The sequence below is a fragment of the Lepidochelys olivacea genome (assembly GCF_965140295.1).
Source record: "Lepidochelys olivacea isolate rLepOli2 genome assembly, chromosome: 10".
NCBI lineage: Eukaryota > Metazoa > Chordata > Testudines > Cheloniidae > Lepidochelys > Lepidochelys olivacea.
In genome coordinates this window covers 29,283,518-29,306,066 of record NC_140420.1, presented here as the reverse complement: position 1 = coordinate 29,306,066, position 22,549 = coordinate 29,283,518, and the positions used below count along the sequence as shown (strand labels likewise).

Genomic DNA, 22,549 nt, shown 5'->3' with positions numbered 1-22,549 from the left:
GAGCTGTTTTCACTTCCCCAATAAATCAGGTCAGTTTTTTAACCAGCACAGCCTTCTTCCTCAACTGTGGGATTGTGGCTTTTGGGGTCTCTAATAAGGTGTTTGTGACAGTGTCCCCCATAGGGCTTTATGGAAATATGCTTATGAATGTATATATGACATAACTAGAATATGTTTTATGCTACATATGCCATGTAACATGTCTCTGTAAAGGTTATGATCTACTGAATCTATTAATCCTATTTATATGCATGTATCATTTTTTGTATTCAAAGTTATGAATATTGGCTGTGTACTGGCTTGATTTTTAAGTAGCCTTTATAAAGCATTTCCTCAGTTTCTTGAGAAAGGAATGTGCAAATTAAGTGCCAAATCAAAAAGCACTTAAGGGACAATGGATCTTGGAAGGCTCCAATCCACATAAGAAGTCTACATGAGGACGTTTAAGGTAGCAGGTAAGCAATGGCTGCTGCCTGTAAAAACTGAGTCATGCATGAACATATGACTTGTCCATATGACACATCTTGGAGCTGGACTTTGCATAGGAGAGACGAGGGGGTCTCCACCCACAAGAGAAAGTCTATTTAAGCACATTGGAGACACCTCCATTTTTGCCTTCAGTTGGCTAAAGAGGAAGCCTCTCCACCCCCAAGGATACCTGAAAGAAACTGGAACAAAGGACAGTAACTACAGGGGGTGTGAGTGATTGTTGGACCCAGACTAGAAGGAGACTAGTCTGTAAAAGGAATCTTACTGGAACACCACTGAGGGTGAGCTTTTGTCTTCAGTTTTCTTAGACATAGACTTGCGTGTTCTATTTTATTTTCCTTGGTAATTCACTTTGTTCTGTCTGTTACTACCTGGAATCACTTAAATCCTACTTTCTGTATTTAATAAATCACTTTTTACTTATTAATTAAGCCACAGTATGTATTAATACCGGGGGAGGGGAGAGGGCAAACAGCTGTGCATATCTCTCTATCAGTGTTATAGAGGGTGAACAATTTATGAGTTTACCCTGTATTAGCTTTATACTGGGTAAAACAGATTTATTTTGGGTTTGGACCCCACTGGGAGTTGAGCATCTGAGTGTTAAAGACAGGAACACTTCTTAAGCTGCTTTCAATTAAGTCTGCAGCTTTGGGGCACGTGGTTCAGACCTGGGTCTGTGTTGGAGCAGATTGGTGTGTCTGGCTCAGCAAGACAGGGTGCTGGAATCCCAAGCTGGCAGGGAAAGCAGGGGCAGAAGTAGTCTTGACACATCAGTTGGCAGCCCCAAGGGGTTTCTGTGATCCAACCCATCACAGTGCTCTTAAATGATTGCCAATTATCATTCATATAAAGACCAATTAGTCCATGTTCTATGAACCAATTGTGTTCACACTGAAAAAAGTAACTCACAAATCAAATAATCAATCTACATCCTCCAGCTCACTTCCTTTCCAAAAGTTTTGAGGCTACCATATCTGGGCTTTGCTGTGTTATAGTTGGGGAAAGTTCCGGAATTCAGGACCATTTATGGAAAACCTTGTTGGTGATGTTACAGTATTTAAGTCAAACAAGATGTAGACCAAGAATTCTTCTGTGAGGAAATGCGTGTATAATGCTGAATAATTAATATTTTTTCAAAATGTTGTGATCTGTTCATGGAGAACTCAGAAATCTGAAAAAGGCTAAATTTCCTGAATGTCTTTGTTGCATATAAATTACTTTTCTTGAAGTCACTTGAAGTGAAGTCATGACTTTTACAAATTCATCAATCTTTATTTCAGAGGAAATAACCATGGGGAAATAACCATGGGGAGTAGTAGATACTCTAATGGAGCCACTTTAAAGTTAGCAGAAGGAAAACCAATGAAACTGATTAAAGCTGTGGATTGTGACAGGTGGAGTAGAAAAAATATATTTTCAAAAGGATCCTGAAGGCCCTGCCACTCACCACTAATATATAATAAATCAATTTCCCTGTGGTATTTATATGATACATGATTATTGCAGTACAGTTTTCCGTCACTGCCAGGTAGTTGCTGAAACATGAGTAAACACTCTGATGCAAACCCTTAGATGGTATAAACTGATCTAGCTCCTTTGGATCTGCTCCCCTAGGACTTGGACAGCTCTAGAACTCAATGTACTCTACAGCAAGCTGGATCTAATTTTTGTAGCAAAACCACTGATTTCTGTAGCAGTTTGGTGTTGTAGATTGGAAATACTGCAGCAGCTTCATTTAAATTGGAAACGGAAGCGTGTACTGAATTCAACAGATAAACAAACAATGCAGTCAGAGTTGTGTTGATAGAAAAGATACCCTCCAGCCTCAGAAGCTGCAGAGATTCAAAAGGCATATGATAATTCAGAGTGATGGACAATTGACTTTCTTGCAACCTAGATAACATTTCACAATTGCTCATCATTTTCAAGAGTTATAAAACCCCCAAACTTGAAAACACCAGTTTTGAAATATTTTGTGAAAGGGTGGGAGTGATGCTTTCAGGAAAGTAACAATCAACTTCACAACTTAAAAAAATAGAAGATGAGAAATTTTGAAGAAATGTGGGTCATGATGTGTTAAAACCTCCATAGATTTAGTGAAATGACTTACAATGTATGAGGTTTTAATGATTCTGAATAGGGTGTTGAGGTTATTTATTATCATTGTTTCTCTGCATTTTTATTTTTTTCTGCAGACCAAAAGGGATTGTGCATGTAATTGATGAGTTTGGTCTGATGCTAATATAGATGTGAGAAAGATATGCTGATATTAATTGCATTTGCAATGTATTTTTTTCATTTTATGATATCTGAGTTAAACTGAGTAAGTCTTGGCAGGATGAGGGCCTCAGTAAATACTTGAAATATTTAAAAAAACCCACCAGAAGTAAAAGTAAACAGATTATTCATTTTTTGTTTGGCTTGTTTTGTTTTTGTTTTTTATGATGATCAGTTTATGTTTTAGTTTTTATGTTCAGTTAAAAGTTGAGGTTTTTTTATTTGGTTGGTTTTGGATGGGTTTGTCCTTATTCATTTAAAACACAGGTAAAGAAAAATGACATCAACCTATCATTGGTTTATGCCAAAGTGGAACTGAGGGAACATGTACAGTTGTTTGCAGTGGGTTTGTTAGGGTGACCATATTTCCCTATGCTGAATACGGGACACCCTGGTAAAATTACTAGTATTCAAGCGAGTTCAATGGCAATCAATCAGAACTATTCAGTAAAAACATTCCAAATTAACATTAAGTTGACTGAGCCACCGTTAAAAAGCAATACTGCATAATTGGATTCTTTTTATTTACCTTCTTATCTTTAAGACTTTAGAGTTCACACAGGGAGGAGTGACACACACAACCCTATTCCCCCACACATGGGGAGAGGTGACACGCACACACCCATGCCCCTCTCTCCCATGGTGGGGATGCGGGGGGAGTGACCAACCCACCGACTCTCCTTGCCTGGCACTCTCCACCCTCCATGCCTGGCTGGGCTCCCGGGATGGACCTGCCTTTCCGGTACCTGGTGTAGCATCATCCCAAGGCAACACATGCGGGGTGGGGGGCACACAGGGTCTCATGCCCCCCCTCCCCAGATTTCAGCCACGATTCACACCAGAAAGTGGCTAGCAGCAGTCTTTTGGCACTGTGCAGGAGGGAAGAGATGGGAGCTACTTCCAGCCTCAGGGGAGGAGGAAGGTGGGAAGGGATGACCTGGCCAATGTCTTTGCAGAGCTCATCTCTTCTTCCTTTCCCTGCCACCCCACCCCCTGTCTGGAAGCAGCTTGCCCCTTCCTGCCCGCACAGTGTCAAAAGGCAACGTTGGCCACCAACAACCCAGAGGCCTCCTGTCCCCCAGCTACAGAGTGGGCAGGAAGGGGTTAAGCCCCAAGGATGCATTGGGCACCAGGGCCCAGGGAACCTGACTGGGTTTCAGGGAACCAAGCCAGAGAGGTGGCTCAGCAGGGAGGGTGCCTAGGGAACGGAGCAGCCCCGTGCCCCCTGGGAACAGGAACCAGGATGGGAGGGGGCAGGTGAAGAGGGAGCTAAACTCCTGCCTTGGGGGCTGCTGTGGAGCTTGCAGGTTCAGGGTGGGAACAGGCTGGAAATCACTCCCCCTCTCCCACCTTCAGAGCTGGCATGCAGCTGGGGCTGCACTGATGGACCACCAGGGATAGAGGCCTGGCTCCACGTGCTGTAGCTTTTCCCCACCACCAGCCTTGCACACCCACACCTATTGTTGGCCATTGGACCACCCCACTCACCACTGGTGGGCGGGCAGCTGGTAAGCAGGGATCCAGCCAGCAGCAGGACCCACCGGTATTGATTGCGGGGCGGGGGTGGGATGCAGAAAAGACAGGACAATTTGCCCATTTTTAAGAAAAAGTCAGGACATCTGCAGGAGGGCTTAAATATGGGACTGTCCTATTAAAAATGGGATGTCTGGTCCCTAGGTTTAATAAACTTTTTATTAGTTTTGCATCAAGTAAATTTACTCCCCTTGTGTGTTGATTTCAGTTAATCAGACACATGCCTAGTTGCAAGTCAAAACCCTAACTAGGCCCTGGTTTGCCATAACATTCACAAATTAAGTCTGAGTTTCAGATTGAAAATGAAAGTCAAAATCAGACAAGATATACCTGGTCTTGGGGTGCTTATTTTACAACTGTTTTGCATGTTAATTAAATCATATTTCAAAACTGAGTGTTACTCAGCTAAATCTATTTCAGTAAAACAATATGTTTGCTTCTGTTATAAACAAAACAAATCACTCTCGAAGAACAAGGAGTTTAAGCTTCTAGAGGATAATAGGGTTACAAGGATTAGTCAGCATAGATTTGTCAAAAACAAATCATATGAGACTGACCTAATTTCCTTCTTTGACAGTGTTACTGGCCTAGTGGATTTCGGAGGAGCAGTAGACATGATGTATCTTGATTTTAGTAAGGATTTTGACACAGACCCACATTACATTCTCATAAACAAATTAGGAAAATGCAGTCATGGGGAAATTACTATAAGGTTGGTGGACAACTGATTTAAAGACAGTACTCAGAGAGTAGTTATCAGTAGTTCACTGTCAACTGGGAGGGCATTTCTAGTGGGGTCCCACAAAGGTCAGTCCTGTGTCTGGTACTATTCAATACTTTCATTAATGACTTGGATAATGCAGTACAGAGTATGCTTATAAAATGTGAAGATGATGCTAACCTGGAAGGGTTGCAAGCACTTCGGAGGACAGGATTAGAATGCAAAAAGACCTTGAAAAACTGGAGAATTAGTCTGAAATCGACAAGATGATATTCAATAAAGTCAAGTGCAAAGTACTTCACTTGGGAAGGAAAATTAAATGTGCAACTACAAAATGGGGAAAAACTGGCTAGGTGGTAATACTGCTGAAAAGGATTGGGGGTTAGAGTAGATCACATATTGAATATGAGTCAAGACATTCATAACAGGTGTCTTTTTCAGGGAGATAATTTCACCACTCAGCTCATTATTATCAAGAGCAGATTTTTTTATATTTCAATTTCTAAGTAGCTATACTGTATAATAGCTGAACAGAATGGACAAATATGAAGAGAGAGCAGGACAACCTGAAACACAGACCAGAAAGGAGCAAGCTTTTATTATGCATCAGCAATGGTCTCGAAGAGAAATATTTGTTTCAGCAGTTGTCTCTGATGTACTTAGGCCAGGTCCTCAGTTCTCCACACTTAATATCAAAAGGGTTCACAGTGTCTCAGGCCAAAAAAAGAGGGAGAATGAAAAATCCAGACCTGTTGTTATTAAACTGTTAAAATTTAATGAGATGATAACAATAATGAATAGTGTCAGAAAAACAGAGGGAAAGACAACAAAATGGATTTAAATTTTCCAATATTTTTGTTCAACTGACCTGCAAAAGAGCTGTTTTTAATATAGAATAAAGCAGATTCTGAAGGAGGGTAAGATTGGAGAAGGTATCGAGTTCCCAGGTATCTTTAATGTGTACCAAAAATTTTCCCAAGGTTTGACAGCTACTTTCTTACCCAAAATAATAATATATGGTGGTTTTGTAATCCAGAAACATCAAACATTAGAGTTCTGTTTCTTTCACATTGGTCAGTTTCCAGAGTCTCATGAAAACTCTAGCTCAATGGAACTCAAGCAAACAATTTTACTGAAAGAATGTTTTAAAAATATGTAAAATAAATATTAAAAACTAAAGAAACAGTATTTATTCCAGACAGCTGACTACTACTGCTTCTACTACTACTACTACTACTACTACTAAAAACAATCTCTCAAGACTTCCAGGCACAAAGTGTGTGAAAATACAGTAAATTTGAAAAAAAAGCATCCACTCAATATTAGGGAGCATTTTGAAACAGAAACCTCATTTTAATTTTAACATAACAAGGTTAGTGGGATGTAACATCAACACCAAGCATCTAAAAGTCATGATCCAAACCTGCAAAAATAATGAGATGGGCTAAAATTAATGAGATTTTAAAAATAGTGCATTTGCGGTTCTTTTAATTTGCCTTCTGGTGTTGGAGCCATTCAGGTTCACATTTTCAACATTTTCCCCACAACACTGAAAGCCAGAAATTTAATTTTAAAATGACAGCTGAAATTCCCATGTAATCACATGACTCCAGGAGCTGGGCCTTTAAGAGAAAAAAAAACAATAATGCAAATCTCATGATAAAAATTACCAGCACTGGCACCACTAAGTCTCTGGATTTGGGCTCTGCCTGAATTAGAGGTGTGTTAGCTGTTCACCCCTGGAATGACTGTGAAACCAGTGCTGTGGGGAAAAAGAAGGGTCACTTGGGAACTAGTAATGTGGGCTCGATTAGTGGACAGTGGAGTCCTTTGAAGAGAAGGGTAAATAAGAACCCAGTCTGGATTGAGAGAAGAAGACAAGACAGCTGTCCCCTGAAGAAGGAGTACTGGTAGTATCATGCTGGACCTCTTCCCTTCTGCCTCTAGGATAGCAACAAACCATGTTCAGAAAAAAGACAAAATAACATCTTCAGAAGCTATCTGTCTAGGTTCTTATACTGTGCCCATCACCATTACTCCAAATGCCTTTGCCTTTTACTGTAGCAATTTGGTGTTCCCTTTGAGGTCTTCCATCCAAGTACTAACCCAGCTGCACCCTGCTTAACTTGCAATACAGGGAGTCCCTGGTATACGTTTCGCCCTTATCTGTCGTTTCGCGTATCTGTTGCTCATCGATTGTTCTGATTCATGTTGGTCCCGATCCACATATCCGTCGTTTCCAACTTACTCGCTTTGCCTTTAGTGCTGCTTTTCTGTGGGTGCTTAGCACCCACCGGCAGCCAGCACTCCCTTTGTCCTCACAGCACCACCTGTCCATGACTGATCAACTCCTCCCCCTCCCTCCCAGCGCCTCCTGAATGCCATGAAACAGCTGTTCAGAAGTGTGCAGGAGGTGCTGAGAGGGAGGGGGAGGAACGGGGACAGGGCATGCTCGGAGAAGGGGGCAGAACTGGGCAGGAAGAGGCAGAGTGGGGGTAATGGGGGGGGGAAGAGGTGGGGTGGGCCATTATTTCTTATGGGGAAAAATTCCCCAGTATTCATCATTTTGGTATCCATCGCCCTTTTGAAGAATGCAACCCTGACGTATATTGGGGACCCCCTATATTTGATAAGATCACAATTCAAGGTGATACAACTGCAGAAAATTAAGGGGAAAGTTCTTTTGTATGCAGTGTTCCTCATCAGTAGAATTGTACACCTCTGAGATTGCTTCCCTCGTCCCTGTCAGAGTTCAAATTCATCCTGAAGACATATTTGTTAGAGCTGATATTTCTTGATTTGTAAAACACTTTGAGATGACCATTCAAGGGGCATTGTGTAAATGCAGCTATTGATTTACACTTACAGATGTAGGGATCAAATGTAATGTGAAAATGTATTTCTTTAAGGGAAATCAAAAATTATTTTGGTGTGTGTGGCACAACCCAGATCATCACTTAAATTAGTGGAAAATAAGCATGGTCAATAGAGTTGAACAATAATATTTATAACTTTGCACTCTGAGTAGTTTGTGAATGTCCTATCTCTTTAAATTATCTCTGCTGTTACAATTGAATAAATTTTCTATACCAAGGACAGGGTGAAAAAAAAAAGTATGTTTGAAGAGAAGAAGAGCTGTCTAAGCTAAGTCAAGTTACAAAATAACAACAACAAGTGAAAAAAGTCAGTGTTGAAAAGAGTTGCTGTGTCTGGCCATGAGACTTATTTACAGTAGTGCTTTTTAAACAGCTTTACTTGGTTTATGGAAAACCTCACCTCATCTTTGTTATTCTTTCACATCCTGTGATCTTATCTTTTTTGTGTAGCATATCTTAGAGCTGTATAGGATAGTTGATATTAATAATAAATAGTTATAACAGTTCAAAGACATTCATAACAGGTGTTTTTAATTGATTCCCTAAAGCCTAGACATTTTGAGGTAGAAGCATGGATTCAACTCATGTGCTAGTTTAGATCAAAGCAGATGAGCATTCAGTAATGGGGAAGAAAAGTCACAAATATGAGTGCAGCCTAAGTGCAGACATTTCCAATCATAATTTCTGAGCAGCTTGTTTGTTTACATTGAGCAGAGCGTAAATGGTTTAGTTTCCCTCTCCCCCCCACCCCCGATCTTAGATTGACAAAAACATACCTTAAACTTTATCAGTTGAAGATTTTCTGCATGGGGTTTTCAATTAACCTCTTATGTACCTATGGAGCCAGCTATATTTCCAAAGGTAGAGGGGCTCATGTTTCTAAAAGATATTCAGCATAAAGAATAAAATATAGTCCTGTTGTAAGAGGAGTGGATGGGAGCTATCTTTTGAGTTACAAGAGAGACAAAATGCTCAGCCATTGAGGGAAGATGCAGGACTGGGAGGGCATTATAGGCCATTTGAGAAAACAAATAAGGGATATTTAATTTTTCTTTAGTTCTACATAATATGACCATGATTTCTATCATTGTAAATAAGCAGCTGTAGTTGTGACACAGCATATATATTATCTATCAAAAAGCTATTGGAAATTAGAAACTACTGCTACAACTTCTTGAGTATGGGTCTGATTTGCGCTCCAGTCCAGGACATCATCCCTATTAAGGAAAGCACTTAAGCACATCCATAGCATGTACAATGGGACGTAAGCATATGCTTGAAGTTAAACACATGATTATGTGCATTTATGAAATGGAGCATTGGAGAGGTGCTTGACTGTCCATATTTCTCACTGATTTTGATGGGGTGTTAAGATGAGTGCGTGAAGCACTCAGATGTGAAACTCCAGATGACTGTTGTTCATGAGATTGTAAGTTGTTCTCAGTAAAACTCATATTTCAAACAATGTTGCCATAATCTGAATTTTCTAGAGGATGCCTAGCTGACAGAAGATCCTTAGCAATCACTGGGTGACATTTCAACAGTGTCATCTGGAGCAACACAAAAAATTTAGTGGGGAGAGAACAGTTGAACAGAACCTCAAGAAACTAAGAATCATAGAATCGTAGAATATCAGGGTTGGAAGGGATCTCAGGAGGTCATCTAGTCCAATCCACAACTAAGTCATCCCAGCCAGGACTTTGTCAAGCCTGATCTGAAAAACCTCTAAGGAAGAAGATTCCAGCACCTCCCTAGGTAACCCATTCCAGTGCTTCACCACCTTCCCAGTGAAAAAGTTTTTCCTAATATCCAACCTAAACCTCCCCCACTGCAACTTGAGACCATTACTACTCATTCTGTCGGGCCACTGGTAATTGTATTTCTTCTAGAAGACAGGGAGTTTGCCCTCACTATGCTGTTGTGATGGTCGTAAAGTAGTTTTATGAGTAACTGGTTTTTCAAGTCACTGGCAATTCTGAAAATAACTTGTTCTGGGTCAATGTAAAAATGAATTTTTCAGTGAATCAAAGTAAAAAAAAATGTTTCATGTTGAATTAAATGTATTTAGATTGAGTGGCTTTAACATTTTTTAACAAATACAATTGAATGAAATTTTTAAACAAAAAGTCATTTTGAATCAAAAAATCAAAATGTCTTGACTATTATGGAATTTTTGGAGTTTTTTCAACATGAACAATATGATGAAACTGACATTAATTTATGAAAATTTCAGTATCACGGACATTACATTTTTTTGCCCCTCAAAAAGATTTAAACTAAAAATTTCACCAAGCTCTAATTAGGAGGATGGTCATACAACTTTCGAAGTACACACTATTGTAGACATGTGCAATTGTTTTTCTTGCCATTAACCTCTGTGTATGTGAACGTGTTTTTGATGATCTTGCTTGCTGGTTACATTCTGTGAGATGTCTCCTCTCACACACACACACATTCACACAGGCTATACGGTCTAAATGTTCGCTTATCAAATTTCTCAGTGTCTTACTGTACATTGATGACTTCTAAGCCTGCCTTTATTCCGTAAGTGCTTTAAATGACAATCCATGGTCAGAGTGTTAGTTGGAAAGCAGATGTATTAGTTGAAACTCTGTCTCAATTGAAGTCAAAAGGAGCTGTGCTGTTGACTTAAATAGAACTAGGATTTCACCCATTGTCTGTGGGAATTCTGAACGAGGAATCACACGAAGAGCTACTGCTACAACCTTTAGTGTGTGCACTGTGCATTGTATCTCCCCCCACGCACACTCCAGCTTCAGCCTGTCAGACCTTCCTGTGCCCCCTTTGAAGAGTCTAGACTCTAGAGTCATCATGGCACTAGTTCTCCAATCCCTGGGGATCAGTAAGGAAGGACTGATTTTGTGGCTGGACCTTGAATGGTTGCAGACGGGGGCTCCTTGTGCCCTCTCTCCCCTTTATGCACCCAGGAAAGACCAACCACAATCTGATCCTTAACGATAAACAAGTGTGTCTTTTGCAAATAGCTAGTTAAGACCTTACGTTCCAGATCCTTTGGAAAACAAGCTACTTTGTTCTTTAATTCTATGATAGACATATACAAATAGGCAGTGGCCTGATGTCTTAGCAATTGAGTTGAGAAGTGAATTCAGGACACCGGACTCTGAGTCATTAGCAGCTGAGGGTGCTGCTAAGGAGACTCACTCTGTTCCCTTGGCCAGAATGGTGGTTGCACCATTCTCAGAGCTGCAGTACTAGCCAACAAAGCAAAAGGAAAATCAAATAATCTGCAAAGCTGTTATTAAATAAGTAAATATTCAATTTTACAAACAAAAGGGGGATTCTGGAGGTATGTTCAGGTGCGTCTCAGGTGGGGAGACTGTCTGTGTGTGTATGTTAGTTTATAATGTTTTATAAATGAAAGCAAAACCAGCTAACCACATCAGATAGATAGTCTTGGAGAGTTGTACATAGAGACCAAGTACAGTCCAAAACAGGGAGTGATTGTGCAACACTGTGACTACACAACCTGTGTGTCTCAGCCATGACTTGAACAACCTAGGGACGAGAGTCTAGTTCTGCCTTCATCTCTGTTGCCTGCCTAATCCTTAGCCTTTTCCCAGAGTCACAAAGGTGCCAAATGTGATTGTGGGTTACATGATGTGGAGACCTAATTTAGGGATAGGACTGAAAGCACCAACTCCTTTCAGATAGGCCCCTGAACAGCATTCAGCTGATAATTACCAGCCTGGGCTGTTTTCAAAAAATTGACCTCTGATGACAGGCTTTAAGGGTATGTCTACACTACGAAATTAGGTCGAATTTATAGAAGTCGGTTTTTTTGAAATCGGTTTTATATATTCGAGTGTGTGTGTCCCCACAGAAAATGCTCTAAGTGCATTAAGTGCATTAACTCGGCGGAGCGCTTCCACAGTACCGAGGCAAGCGTCGACTTCCGGAGCGTTGCACTGTGGGTAGCTATCCCACAGTTCCCGCAGTCTCCGCTGCCCATTGGAATTCTGGGTTGATATCCCAATGCCTGATGGGGCTAAAACATTGTCGCGGGTGGTTCTGGGTACATATCGTCAGGCCCCCGTTCCCACCCTCCCTCCCCCCGTGAAAGCAAGGGCAGACAATCATTTCGCGCCTTTTTTCCTGAGTTACCTGTGCAGACGCCATACCACGGCAAGCATGGAGCCCGCTCAGGTAACCGTCACCCTATGTCTCCTGGATGCTGGCAGACGCAGTACGGCATTGCTACACAGTAGCAGCAACCCCTTGCCTTGTGGCAGCAGACGGTACAGTACGACTGGTAGCCGTCATCGTCATGTCTGAGGTGCTCCTGGTCGCCTCTGTAAGGTCGATCAGGAGCACCTGGGCAGACATGGGCGCAGGGACTAAATTTGGAGTGACTTGAGCAGGTCATTCTCTTTAGTCCTGCAGTCAGTCCTATTGAACCGTCTTATGGTGAGCGGGCAGGCGATACGGACTGCTAGCAGTCGTACTGTACCATCTTCTGCCGAGCAGCCATGAGATGTGGATGGCATGCAGTCCTTCTGCACCGTCTGCTGCCAGCCAAAGATGTAAAAGATAGATGGAGTGGATCAAAACAAGAAATAGACCAGATTTGCTTCCCCCCCTCCCCTGTCTAGGGGACTCATTCTTCTAGATCACACTGCAGTCACTTACAGAGAAGGTGCAGCGAGGTAAATCTAGCCATGTATCAATCAGAGGCCAGGCTAACCTCCTTGTTCCAATAACAACGATAACTTAGGTGCACCATTTCTTATTGGAACCCTCGGTGAAGTCCTGCCTGAAATACTCCTTGATGTAAAGCCACCCCCTTTGTTGATTTTAGCTCCCTGAAGCCAACCCTGTAAGCGCCCCTCCCAGCGTCAGAGCAATGGCAAACAATCGGGCATCTGAGAGTGCTGTCCAGAGCACTCACAATGGAGCACTCTGATGGGGCTAAAACATTGTCGCGGGTGGTTCTGGGTACGTGTCGTCAGGCCCCCGTTCCCTCCCTCCCTCCGTGAAAGCAAGGGCAGACAATCGTTTCGCGCCTTTTTTCATGAGTTACCTGTGCAGACACCATACCACGGCAAGCATGGAGCCAGCTCAGGTAACCGTCACCCTATGTCTCCTGGGTGCTGGCAGACGCGGTACGGCTTTGCTGCACAGTAGCAGCAACCCATTGCCTTCTGGCAGCAGACGGTGCAATACGATTGGTAGTCGTCCTCGTCGTGTCCGAGGTGCTCCTGGCCACGTCGGCTGGGAGAGCCTGGGCAGACATGGGCGCAGGGACTAAATTTGGAGTGACTTGACCAGGTCATTCTCTTTAGTCCTGCAGTCCTATTGAACCGTCTTATGGTGAGCGGGCAGGCGATACGGACTGCTAGCAGTCGTACTGTACCATCTTCTGCCAGGCAGGCAAGAGATGAGGATTGCTAGCAGTCGTATTGTACCATCTTATGCCAGGCAGGCAAGAGATGAAGATGGCTAGCAGTCGTACTGTACCATCTTCTGCCAAGCAGCCATGAGATGTGGATGGCATGCAGTCCTTCTGCACCGTCTGCTGCCAGCCAAAGATGTAAAGGATAGATGGAGTGGGTCAGAACAAGAAATAGACCAGATTTGTTTTGTACTCATTTTCCTCCTCCCCTGTCTAGATCACACTGCAGTCAGTCACAGAGAAGGCGCAGCGAGGTTAATCTAGCCATGTATCAATCAGAGGCCAGGCTAACCTCCTTGTTCCAATAACAACGATAACTTTGGTGCACCATTTCTTATTGGAACCCTCCGTGCAGTCCTGCCTGAAATACTCCTTGATGTACAGGCACACCCTTTGTTGATTTTAGCTCCCTGAAGCCAACCCTGTAAGCCGTGTCGTCAGTCGCCCCTCCCTCCGTCAGAGCAACGGCAGACAATCGTTCCGCGCCTTTTTTCTGTGCGGACGCCATACCAAGGCAAGCATGGAGGCCGCTGAGCTCATTTTGGCAATTAGGAGCACATCAACCACCACACGCATTATCCAGCAGTATATGCAGCACCAGAACATGGCAACGCGATACCGGGCGAGGAGGCGACGTCAGCGCGGTCCCGTGAGTGATCAGGACATGGACACAGATTTCTCTGAAAGCATGGGCCCTGCCAATGCATGCATCATGGTGCTAATGGGGCAGGTTCATGCTGTGGAACGCCGATTCTGGGCTCGGGAAACAAGCACAGACTGGTGGGACCGCATAGTGTTGCAGGTCTGGGACGATTCCCAGTGGCTGCGAAACTTTCGCATGCATAAGGGCACTTTCATGGAACTTTGTGACTTGCTTTCCCCTGCTTTCCCAGGATGAGAGCAGCCCTCACAGTTGAGAAGCGAGTGGCGATAGCCCTGTGGAAGCTTGCAACGCCAGACAGCTACCGGTCAGTTGGGAATCAATTTGGAGTGGGCAAATCTACTGTGGGGGCTGCTGTTATGCAAGTAGCTCACGCAATCAAAGATCTGCTGATATCAAGGGTAGTGACCCTGGGAAATGTGCAGGTCATAGTGGATGGCTTTGCTGCAATGGGATTCCCTAACTGTGGTGGGGCTATAGACGGAACCCATATCCCTATCTTGGCACCGGAGCACCAAGCCGCCGAGTACATAAACCGCAAGGGGTACTTTTCGATAGTGCTGCAAGCTCTGGTGGATCACAAGGGACGTTTCACCAACATCAACGTGGGATGGCCGGGAAAGGTGCATGACGCTCGCATCTTCAGGAACTCTGGTCTGTTTCAAAAGCTGCAGGAAGGGACTTTATTCCCAGACCAGAAAATAACTGTTGGGGATGTTGAAATGCCTATATGTATCCTTGGGGACCCAGCCTACCCCTTAATGCCATGGCTCATGAAGCCATACACAGGCAGCCTGGACAGTAGTCAGGAGCTGTTCAACTACAGGCTGAGCAAGTGCAGAATGGTGGTAGAATGTGCATTTGGACGTTTAAAGGCGCGCTGGCGCAGTTTACTGACTCGCTTAGACCTCAGTGAAACCAATATTCCCACTGTTATTACTGCTTGCTGTGTGCTCCACAATATCTGTGAGAGTAAGGGGGAGACGTTTATGGCGGGGTGGGAGGCTGAGGCAAATCGCCTAGCTGCTGGTTACGCGCAGCCAGACACCAGGGCGGTTAGAAGAGCACAGGAGGGCGCGGTACGCATCAGAGAAGCTTTGAAAACCAGTTTCATGACTGGCCAGGCTACGCTGTGAAAGTTCTGTTTGTTTCTCCTTGATGAAACCCCCCGCCCCTTGGTTCACTCTACTTCCCTGTAAGCTAACCACCCTCCCCTCCTCCCTTTAATCACCGCTTGCAGAGGCAATAAAGTCATTGCTGCTTCACAGTCATGCATTCGTTATTCATTCATCACACAAATAGGGAGATGACTACCAAGGTATCCCAGGAGGGGTGGTGGAGGAGGGAAGGAAAATGCCACACAGCACTTTAAGCACAGCACTTTAAAAGTTTACAACTTTAAAATTTATTGAATGACAGCCTTCTTTTTTTTGGGCAATCCTCTGTGGTGGAGTGGCTGGTTGGCCGGAGGCCCCCCCACCGCGTTCTTGGGCGTCTGGGTGTGGAGGCATTGGAACTTGGGGAGGAGGGCGGTTGGTTACAGAGGGGCAGCAGTGGCAGTCTGTGCTCCAGCTGCCTTTGCTGCAGCTCAACCATACACTGGAGCATTCTGGTTTGGTCCTGCAGCAGCCTCAGCATTGAATCCTGCCTCCTCTCATCACGCTGCAGCCACATTTGAGCTTCAGCCCTGTCTTCAGCCTGCCACTTACTCTCTTCAGCCCTCCACCTCTCCTCCCGGTCATTTTGTGCTTTCCTGCACTCTGACATTATTTGCCTCCACGCATTCGTCTGTGCTCTGTCAGTGTGGGAAGACAGCATGAGCTCGGAGAACATTTCATCGCGAGTGCGTTTTTTTTTCTTTCTAAGCTTCACTAGCCTCTGGGAAGGAGAAGATCCTGTGATCATTGAAACACATGCAGCTGGTGGAGAAAAAAAAAGGGACAACGGTATTTAAAAAGACACATTTTATAAAACAGTCGCTACACTCTTTCAGGGTAAACCTTGCTGTTAACATTACATACATAGCACATGTGCTTTCGTTACAAGGTCGCATTTTGCCTCCTCCCACCGCGTGACTACCCCCTCAACCTTCCCCCCTCCCTGTGGCTAACAGCGGCGAACATTTCTGTTCAGCCACAGGCAAACAGCCCAGCAGGAATGGGCTATACTGAGTGTCCCTGAAGAAAAGCACCCTATTTCAACCAGGTGACCATGAATTATATCTCACTCTCCTGAGGATAACACAGAGAGATAAAGAACGGATTTTGGTTGAATGCCAGCAAACATACACTGCAATGCTTTGTTCTACAGTGATTCCCGAGTATGTGTTACTGGCCTGGAGTGATAAAGTGTCCTACCATGAAGGACGAAATAAGGCTGCCCTCCCCAGAAACCTTTTGCAAAGGCTTTAGGACTACATCTAGGAGAACCGCAAATGCCAGGGCAAAGTAATCCTTTCACATGCTTGCTTTTAAACCATGTATAGCATTTTAAAAGGTACACTCACCAGAGGTCCCTTCTCCGCCTGCTGGGTCCAGGAGGCAGCCTTGGGTGGGTTCGGGGGGTACTGGCTCCAGGTCTAGGGTGAGAAACAGTTCCTGGCTGTCGGGAAAACCGGTTTCTCCGCTTGCTTGCTGTGAGCTATCTACAACCTCCTCCTCCTCATCATCTTCTTCGTCCCCAAAACCTGCTTCCGTATTGCCTCCATCTCCATTGAAGGAGTCAAACAACACGGCTGGGGTAGTGGTGGCTGAACCCCCTAAAATGGCATGCAGCTCATCATAGAAGCGGCATGTTTGGGGCTCTGACCCAGAGCGGCTGTTCGCCTCTCTGGTTTTCTGGTAGGCTTGCCTCAGCTCCTTCAGTTTCACGCGGCACTGCTTCGGGTCCCTGTTATGGCCTCTGTCCTTCATGCCCTGGGAGATTTTCACAAAGGTTTTGGCATTTCGAAAACTGGAACGGAGTTCTGATAGCACGGATTCCTCTCCCCAAACAGCGATCAGATCCCGTACCTCCCGTTCGGTCCATGCTGGAGCTCTTTTGCGATTCTGGGACTCCATCATGGTCACCTGTGCTGATGAGCTCTGCATGGTCACCTGCAGCTTGCCACGCTGGCCAAACAGGAAATGAGATTCAAAAGTTTGCGGTTCTTTTCCTGTCTACCTGGCCAGTGCATCTGAGTTGAGAGTGCTGTCCAGAGCGGTCAGAATGGAGCACTCTGGGATAGCTCCCGGAGGCCAATACCATCGAATTGTGTCCACAGTACCCCAAATTCGAGCTGGGAACGTCGATTTAAGCGCTAATCCACTTGTCAGGGGTGGAGTAAGGAAATCGATTTTAAGAGCCCTTTAAGTCGAAATAAAGGGCTTCACTGTGTGGACGGGTGCAGGTTTAAATCGATTTAACGTTGCTAAATTCGACCTAAAGTCCTAGTGTAGACCAGGGCTTAGTCATGTTATCGGATCTCTCAAGTCATCTAGTTTCCCTTTAAGGGACATTGTAATTTTGGTAAATTACATTGAGCAGAGTACAAACATTTAAAATAATTGTGATAACAAGAAAACAAGCACATATGAAACCCCATTTCAGCTCCTGTGAATCAATTCATTATACTGCATTTCTAAACATTGTGATCAGTTTTTACCAATAAGAGAAAATGGGGTGACAGGGTATGGGGGGGGGGGGGAATAAAGCAGGTAATAAGGTATAAGAAGGTGTAAAAATCATTTTGCTGAAAAATAGTAGCTGCTGTTCTCCTAAATCATTGCTTGTCTGACTCAGAAATCATCCTGTATGACACTGTGCCCCTTTCTCTGCGTCTCAACCTGCCTCACAGAGGTTTTAAGTGGATCAGACAGTTAAACAAGGCAGTCTACAGCCATCTCTTGCTGACAGCAATTTCTTATTTAGAAAACCTTGATCTCATTTATAGAGAGTTGAGCTTCATTCCACATCTCTTGAAGTTTTTTTGATTGACATTTTTAACAAAGCTGCACACCAAAAGTTCTGAGCATTTAAATGATCCATCATTGATCAGGTGGAAAAAAAATCCTGCTTTACCTAGTGTTGACTGAATATGCATGCACAAGTACCATATGATTTCCCTCAGCTCAGATACTGCATGACCCCTCACAGCTATATGATTAAGTTCCCTTCTTACAGATTCTTAATCAGAACAGAGGAAAACCACTTTTAAAAATATTGCCATGATATTTTGCATATTTGTTTGTGCTTTATTTCTTACTAATAATTATAAATTGGCAAATAATTGGTAACAAATCTTTAAAATATAATAGATTTCCACCCGCTTTCTGTTTATAAAATGTTTGTGGATATTGTGATTTGTCTGAGTTTCATTATTTAAAATTATTCCCTGAATAATTTCTATGAATAATGTTTGGTCCATAGTTTGTGCATAAGAAGGTCATTATGACTATTCAATATCTGAAATTAGAGATGCTTTGATTGAATGGGATGGATCATCTGATTTCATTCTGCCCATTGATGGGGTTAGCACAGCTGACAGAAACAGGTCTCAGGTGAGAATGCTTGTGAGTAAGAATTCCATACTTGCTTGGCACAAATGCTCTACAATATACAATTAAAATCTGCTGTTCTGATGAATATGCCTGCTGATAAACTCCCTTGCTAGAGTATTAACAGAAATCAATTAGAAAATAGCGTGTGACGGGATGGAGCAGCCCCACACTGGTACGGCGGGGGTTAATCCTTCCCTCCTTGCAGAAGAAGCCCTGCCCCTGAGGCTCTGCCAAGCATGTTCCGCCTGGAAGTCAGGTATAAAAGCCTGCAGAGCTGCTCACTCAGGGCAGACTGCTGGAGGGGATGGAGGCTTGTCACTCTCTCCAGCAGAAGAGTGGCCCACACCCCAGGATGCAGAGTCCAGATGCGCTGCAGAGGGGAAGCAGAGGATGCCGTGGATCTGGGTGAATCTGAGGAAGGGGTAGGAAGTGACCCAGGGAGTCCTTCAAGGGAACAGTGCTAAGGTCATTCAGGCTGGCGTGTTTAGGAAGGATCCCCATCGGACCACTAGTGAGGAGAACTTGCCACTAACAGGGCCCTGGGTCGGGACCTGGGGCAGGCGGCTGGACCAGGTCCCCCTACCTCGGCCACCCACCTTTGAAAGGATGTGGCCCCACACAGTGAGGTAGGTGGACTCTGGTCATTAGGCCGTACGGCCCTAGGGGTGTCTTGTATGGACTCCGGCCTCTAGGCCGCATTACCCTGCCTAGGAGTGCATTGTATGGACTTGGGCTGCTAGACCGCATTTTCCCACTAGGGAAGGGGAAGTAGATGGACTCTGGCCCTTGGGCCACACTGTGCTAACTACAGAGGAGTTTAGAACATGGACTTGGGCATAGAGAGGCGGTATTACCTCCAGCCCCCTTGACTTAAGGGGCTGTCGAGGTACTAACCCTGCCACAGTGACACAGACCAAGTTAATTTGGTTAATAATTCAAATTCACTGTCACTGAAAATGTTTTACGCACTTTTACTAATAATGGGTTCCATTTTTTAGTATTCAATTAAAAGATTTTATGGTGGATAGATGGCTCAAAACATTAATAATCGAGTAGTAGTTCTTCTAAATTGCCAGCTCAAATCCTCACCAAGTTATTGTAGACAGGAAGCCTTCCTATAATAGGCACCTTTGTAGGTAGTCTTAACAAATACGCTGTAGGACTGTGAATAAATCTTGTTTGTTTGTTTTTTAACACTAGATGTTGGCTTTCCATGGCAGGATAGAGGCACATTGGTAGAACAGTGAGGAGAAGCTTACACAGGTATTTCTTGTTCTATACCCCTTCCACAGATAAACAGAACTATTGTATTCAAGTTCCAAAAAGTGACATGGAAGAATGTAGAACAGTTGCTATATTATGTCAAACTGATGTTTCTTGTTCAGGACCCTTTCAAACATCTGCTTAGAGTGAAAAAATATATTTTCTTAGTATTATAAACATAGGATAAAAAAGAGAAAAAATATTAAAGGAGGGAATTGAAGAAGCCAGTCCAGGGAAATGAAGAGATACTATGTTAGTTTGGTGTAAAATGCTTTTAAATTATGTTTTATAATCTAGACTAGCTTCTCGGATGATGTTTCCTTCATAAATAAAGCCGTGGTCTATTGATTTGTTTTCAATATTCTATAATAATTCTTTCAGCTACTGGTAAACTAGGCTTTAGTCATTTTTCTATCTACCTTTCAAGGTTTTGCCTACGTGAGAGAGAGAAAGAGACAGAAAGTGTGTGTATATGAGTTGTAAAAGGATAGTGCAAATATTTTGAGCCAAATTCAGCCCTCACATGGCCAGGAAGAACTCTCATTTGAGTCAATGGCCCATAGTCAAAGTCAACAGCCTTTATTGCTGTTTATTTTTATATGTTTCCAAATATGCATCATAAAGCTCTCTTCTTTTTGAAATCAGCATGCTGTCTGAAGCTATATAAGTTATTTAAAAAAACAAACTGATGCTGTTCAGAAATGTGTTTGAAAGGTTATTGGCTTTCTATTAAACAGTTGATAAAACTGTGGAAAACCTAAGTCACTAAGTGGCACACTAATCCCGTATCTAATGAGGGCAGATCATCCACCTGCCTCGTGCCATCATAAGTAAAGAGATGCTCAGATATTCTTTCTTAGGTGGACTGAGGGGAAATGATAGCTGTTGATAAACTCTGTTGATGTGTGAACCTTTTATTATACACTGAATTTTGCCATTCTGTATCAGAATATAGTATTAGATATCCTCTCCTAATAAGACTTCATAGTTAATCACAATGGCCTAGAGTTTTAAAGGTATTTAGATGTTGCTCCTCTCAGTGTCGCAAAGCCTAAGTGATTTCAATGGCAAAGGCCCATTTTCAAAAGTGATAGATGCTTAGGAGCCACAGTCCCAATGACTGAGGATAACAATGCCTAAATATCTTCAAAAATCTGCATTCACATACTTTAAAAACCATTATATTATATGGAAATGACACAGAAATGAGCGGGTCTATATCCCAAATATCGGCCAAAGTCCAGCAACTGCCAATCACTGCCATCCAAAGGAATCTCTGGCAGTTCCAAACCTACTGGTGGCACCAATGGGAGGCAGTATTGTGTTACTGTTCCCAATACACATTACATGGATGTGAAGATGTTACAGTCAAAGCACTCAGCATTATGTCAAAAGTGATGCTGAGGAATCCTTAACCATCCAGTGGGCTGAAAATGACTGATATGGATTAATAAAATATATATAACATCCGGAGACAGCATTTTTTAAAAGGACATTTAAAAGTTCATTGCAGTGTCAAGTTTCAAATAAGTTTGATAGTTGTTTTTGTGGCATAGCTTTCCTACATCATTAAGCTAAGCCACAAAGAACTCTTTTTAAGAACCTGTGATTACCACAGTTATAGCTGCTAGGGCAACCATGGATTAAATGAGTAATTATACAAAATATTTATTTGCTTCAGCTTCATACACGTGACTGAGTTACATACTGTTAAGTGTCTGTACTAAAGTATCTGTATTTTACATTACATTTTGACCACATTTTAAAAATAGATTTCCCAGGTTTTAGCTGTAATACATATTCCAGTTTTGGTAGCCATAATGTGAGCTGACACCATCTTCATTTGCTGCCGTGTTTAAATATTCTTTTGCTGACAGAAAAGTGTCAGCAAACAAGTGTCATCAAGTTCACTGAGGAATGTGGTAGTTCTGGCACCAAGACAGGTCTTTCTGAACAATAGATGTGCAGTATTATGCAGGTTCTGTATCTGTTCTAAAACTCTTGGTTGTTTGCTTACAATGCCCTGAAGAAGTGGTCAGACCTTTTTGTGTGGTACAGTGTCATCTAGACAGATGGGCATGAATGCAAGTGCCTCAACTGTGATTTCAGAAGGTAGGGTTTTCATTCAGGAAGTACTTAACAGATGTCAATCCAGAGTTAATATGCCTATGAATTAAGAGGATGCTCCATTATTAGTACAACTCTAGGCTGGATAAACTCTTATGCTGTCATAGCCTTTGACCTTTGGGGCCTACAATTGAGGGCCTGGGCCTACAATTGAGGGCCCATGCCTGCACACATCTGTCTAACCTGCCATACTACCACTAATAGCAGTTTTCTGACTGTAGTTTATTTTCTTATTTTATTTGAGTTATTTTCTCTTCTGGTTCTCCTTCCATCTTCTAGTTCAAGTCTTAATTTCATTCTCTTGCTGCTGCTTTCACCCTTGTTCACTGTCTAGTGACATGCTCATGTAGGTCATAGATAGGTAATGGGAGCCTCATAGAGAGGCTCCCATGGGATGTTACCCCAATCTTAAGGAGGCACAGGAGTTGTAGGGCAGGAGCAGATGTTGCAGCCAAATAAATGGCTGTAGTGGATGACATGGATACACAGACCCCACAAATCTTACCACACAGGGCAAGCCCTGCCATGGAGGCCACATACTAAAAACTTTACCATGACATACACACAGTGATGCCATGTAAAGAGGCAGAGATATATATCCTATGGATGGGCCCTCTCTCAGATTAATAG

At 43.2% G+C, this 22,549-nt stretch overlaps 2 protein-coding genes across 17 annotated transcripts in view; one reads left to right on the top strand and one right to left on the bottom strand.

Annotated features, from left to right (window-relative positions):
- LOC311526856 (uncharacterized protein) overlaps window positions 1-17,252 on the bottom strand; it is a gene marked incomplete at its 3' end in the record, with an annotated part of 147,313 nt that extends 130,061 nt beyond the window's left edge. Inside the window, exons 1-2 of the mRNA XM_084640328.1 lie at window positions 16,498-17,252; window positions 15,640-15,910 (exon numbers count right to left, since the gene is read on the bottom strand). Of these exons, the coding sequence (XP_084496454.1) occupies window positions 15,640-15,910; window positions 16,498-17,080 (854 nt within the window). The 5' untranslated portion in view covers window positions 17,081-17,252. The remainder of the gene's footprint in view (window positions 1-15,639; window positions 15,911-16,497) is intronic.
- Window positions 1-22,549, top strand: part of RBFOX1 (RNA binding fox-1 homolog 1) — a 2,420,635-nt gene that overhangs the window by 629,446 nt on the left and 1,768,640 nt on the right. The window lies entirely within an intron of this gene.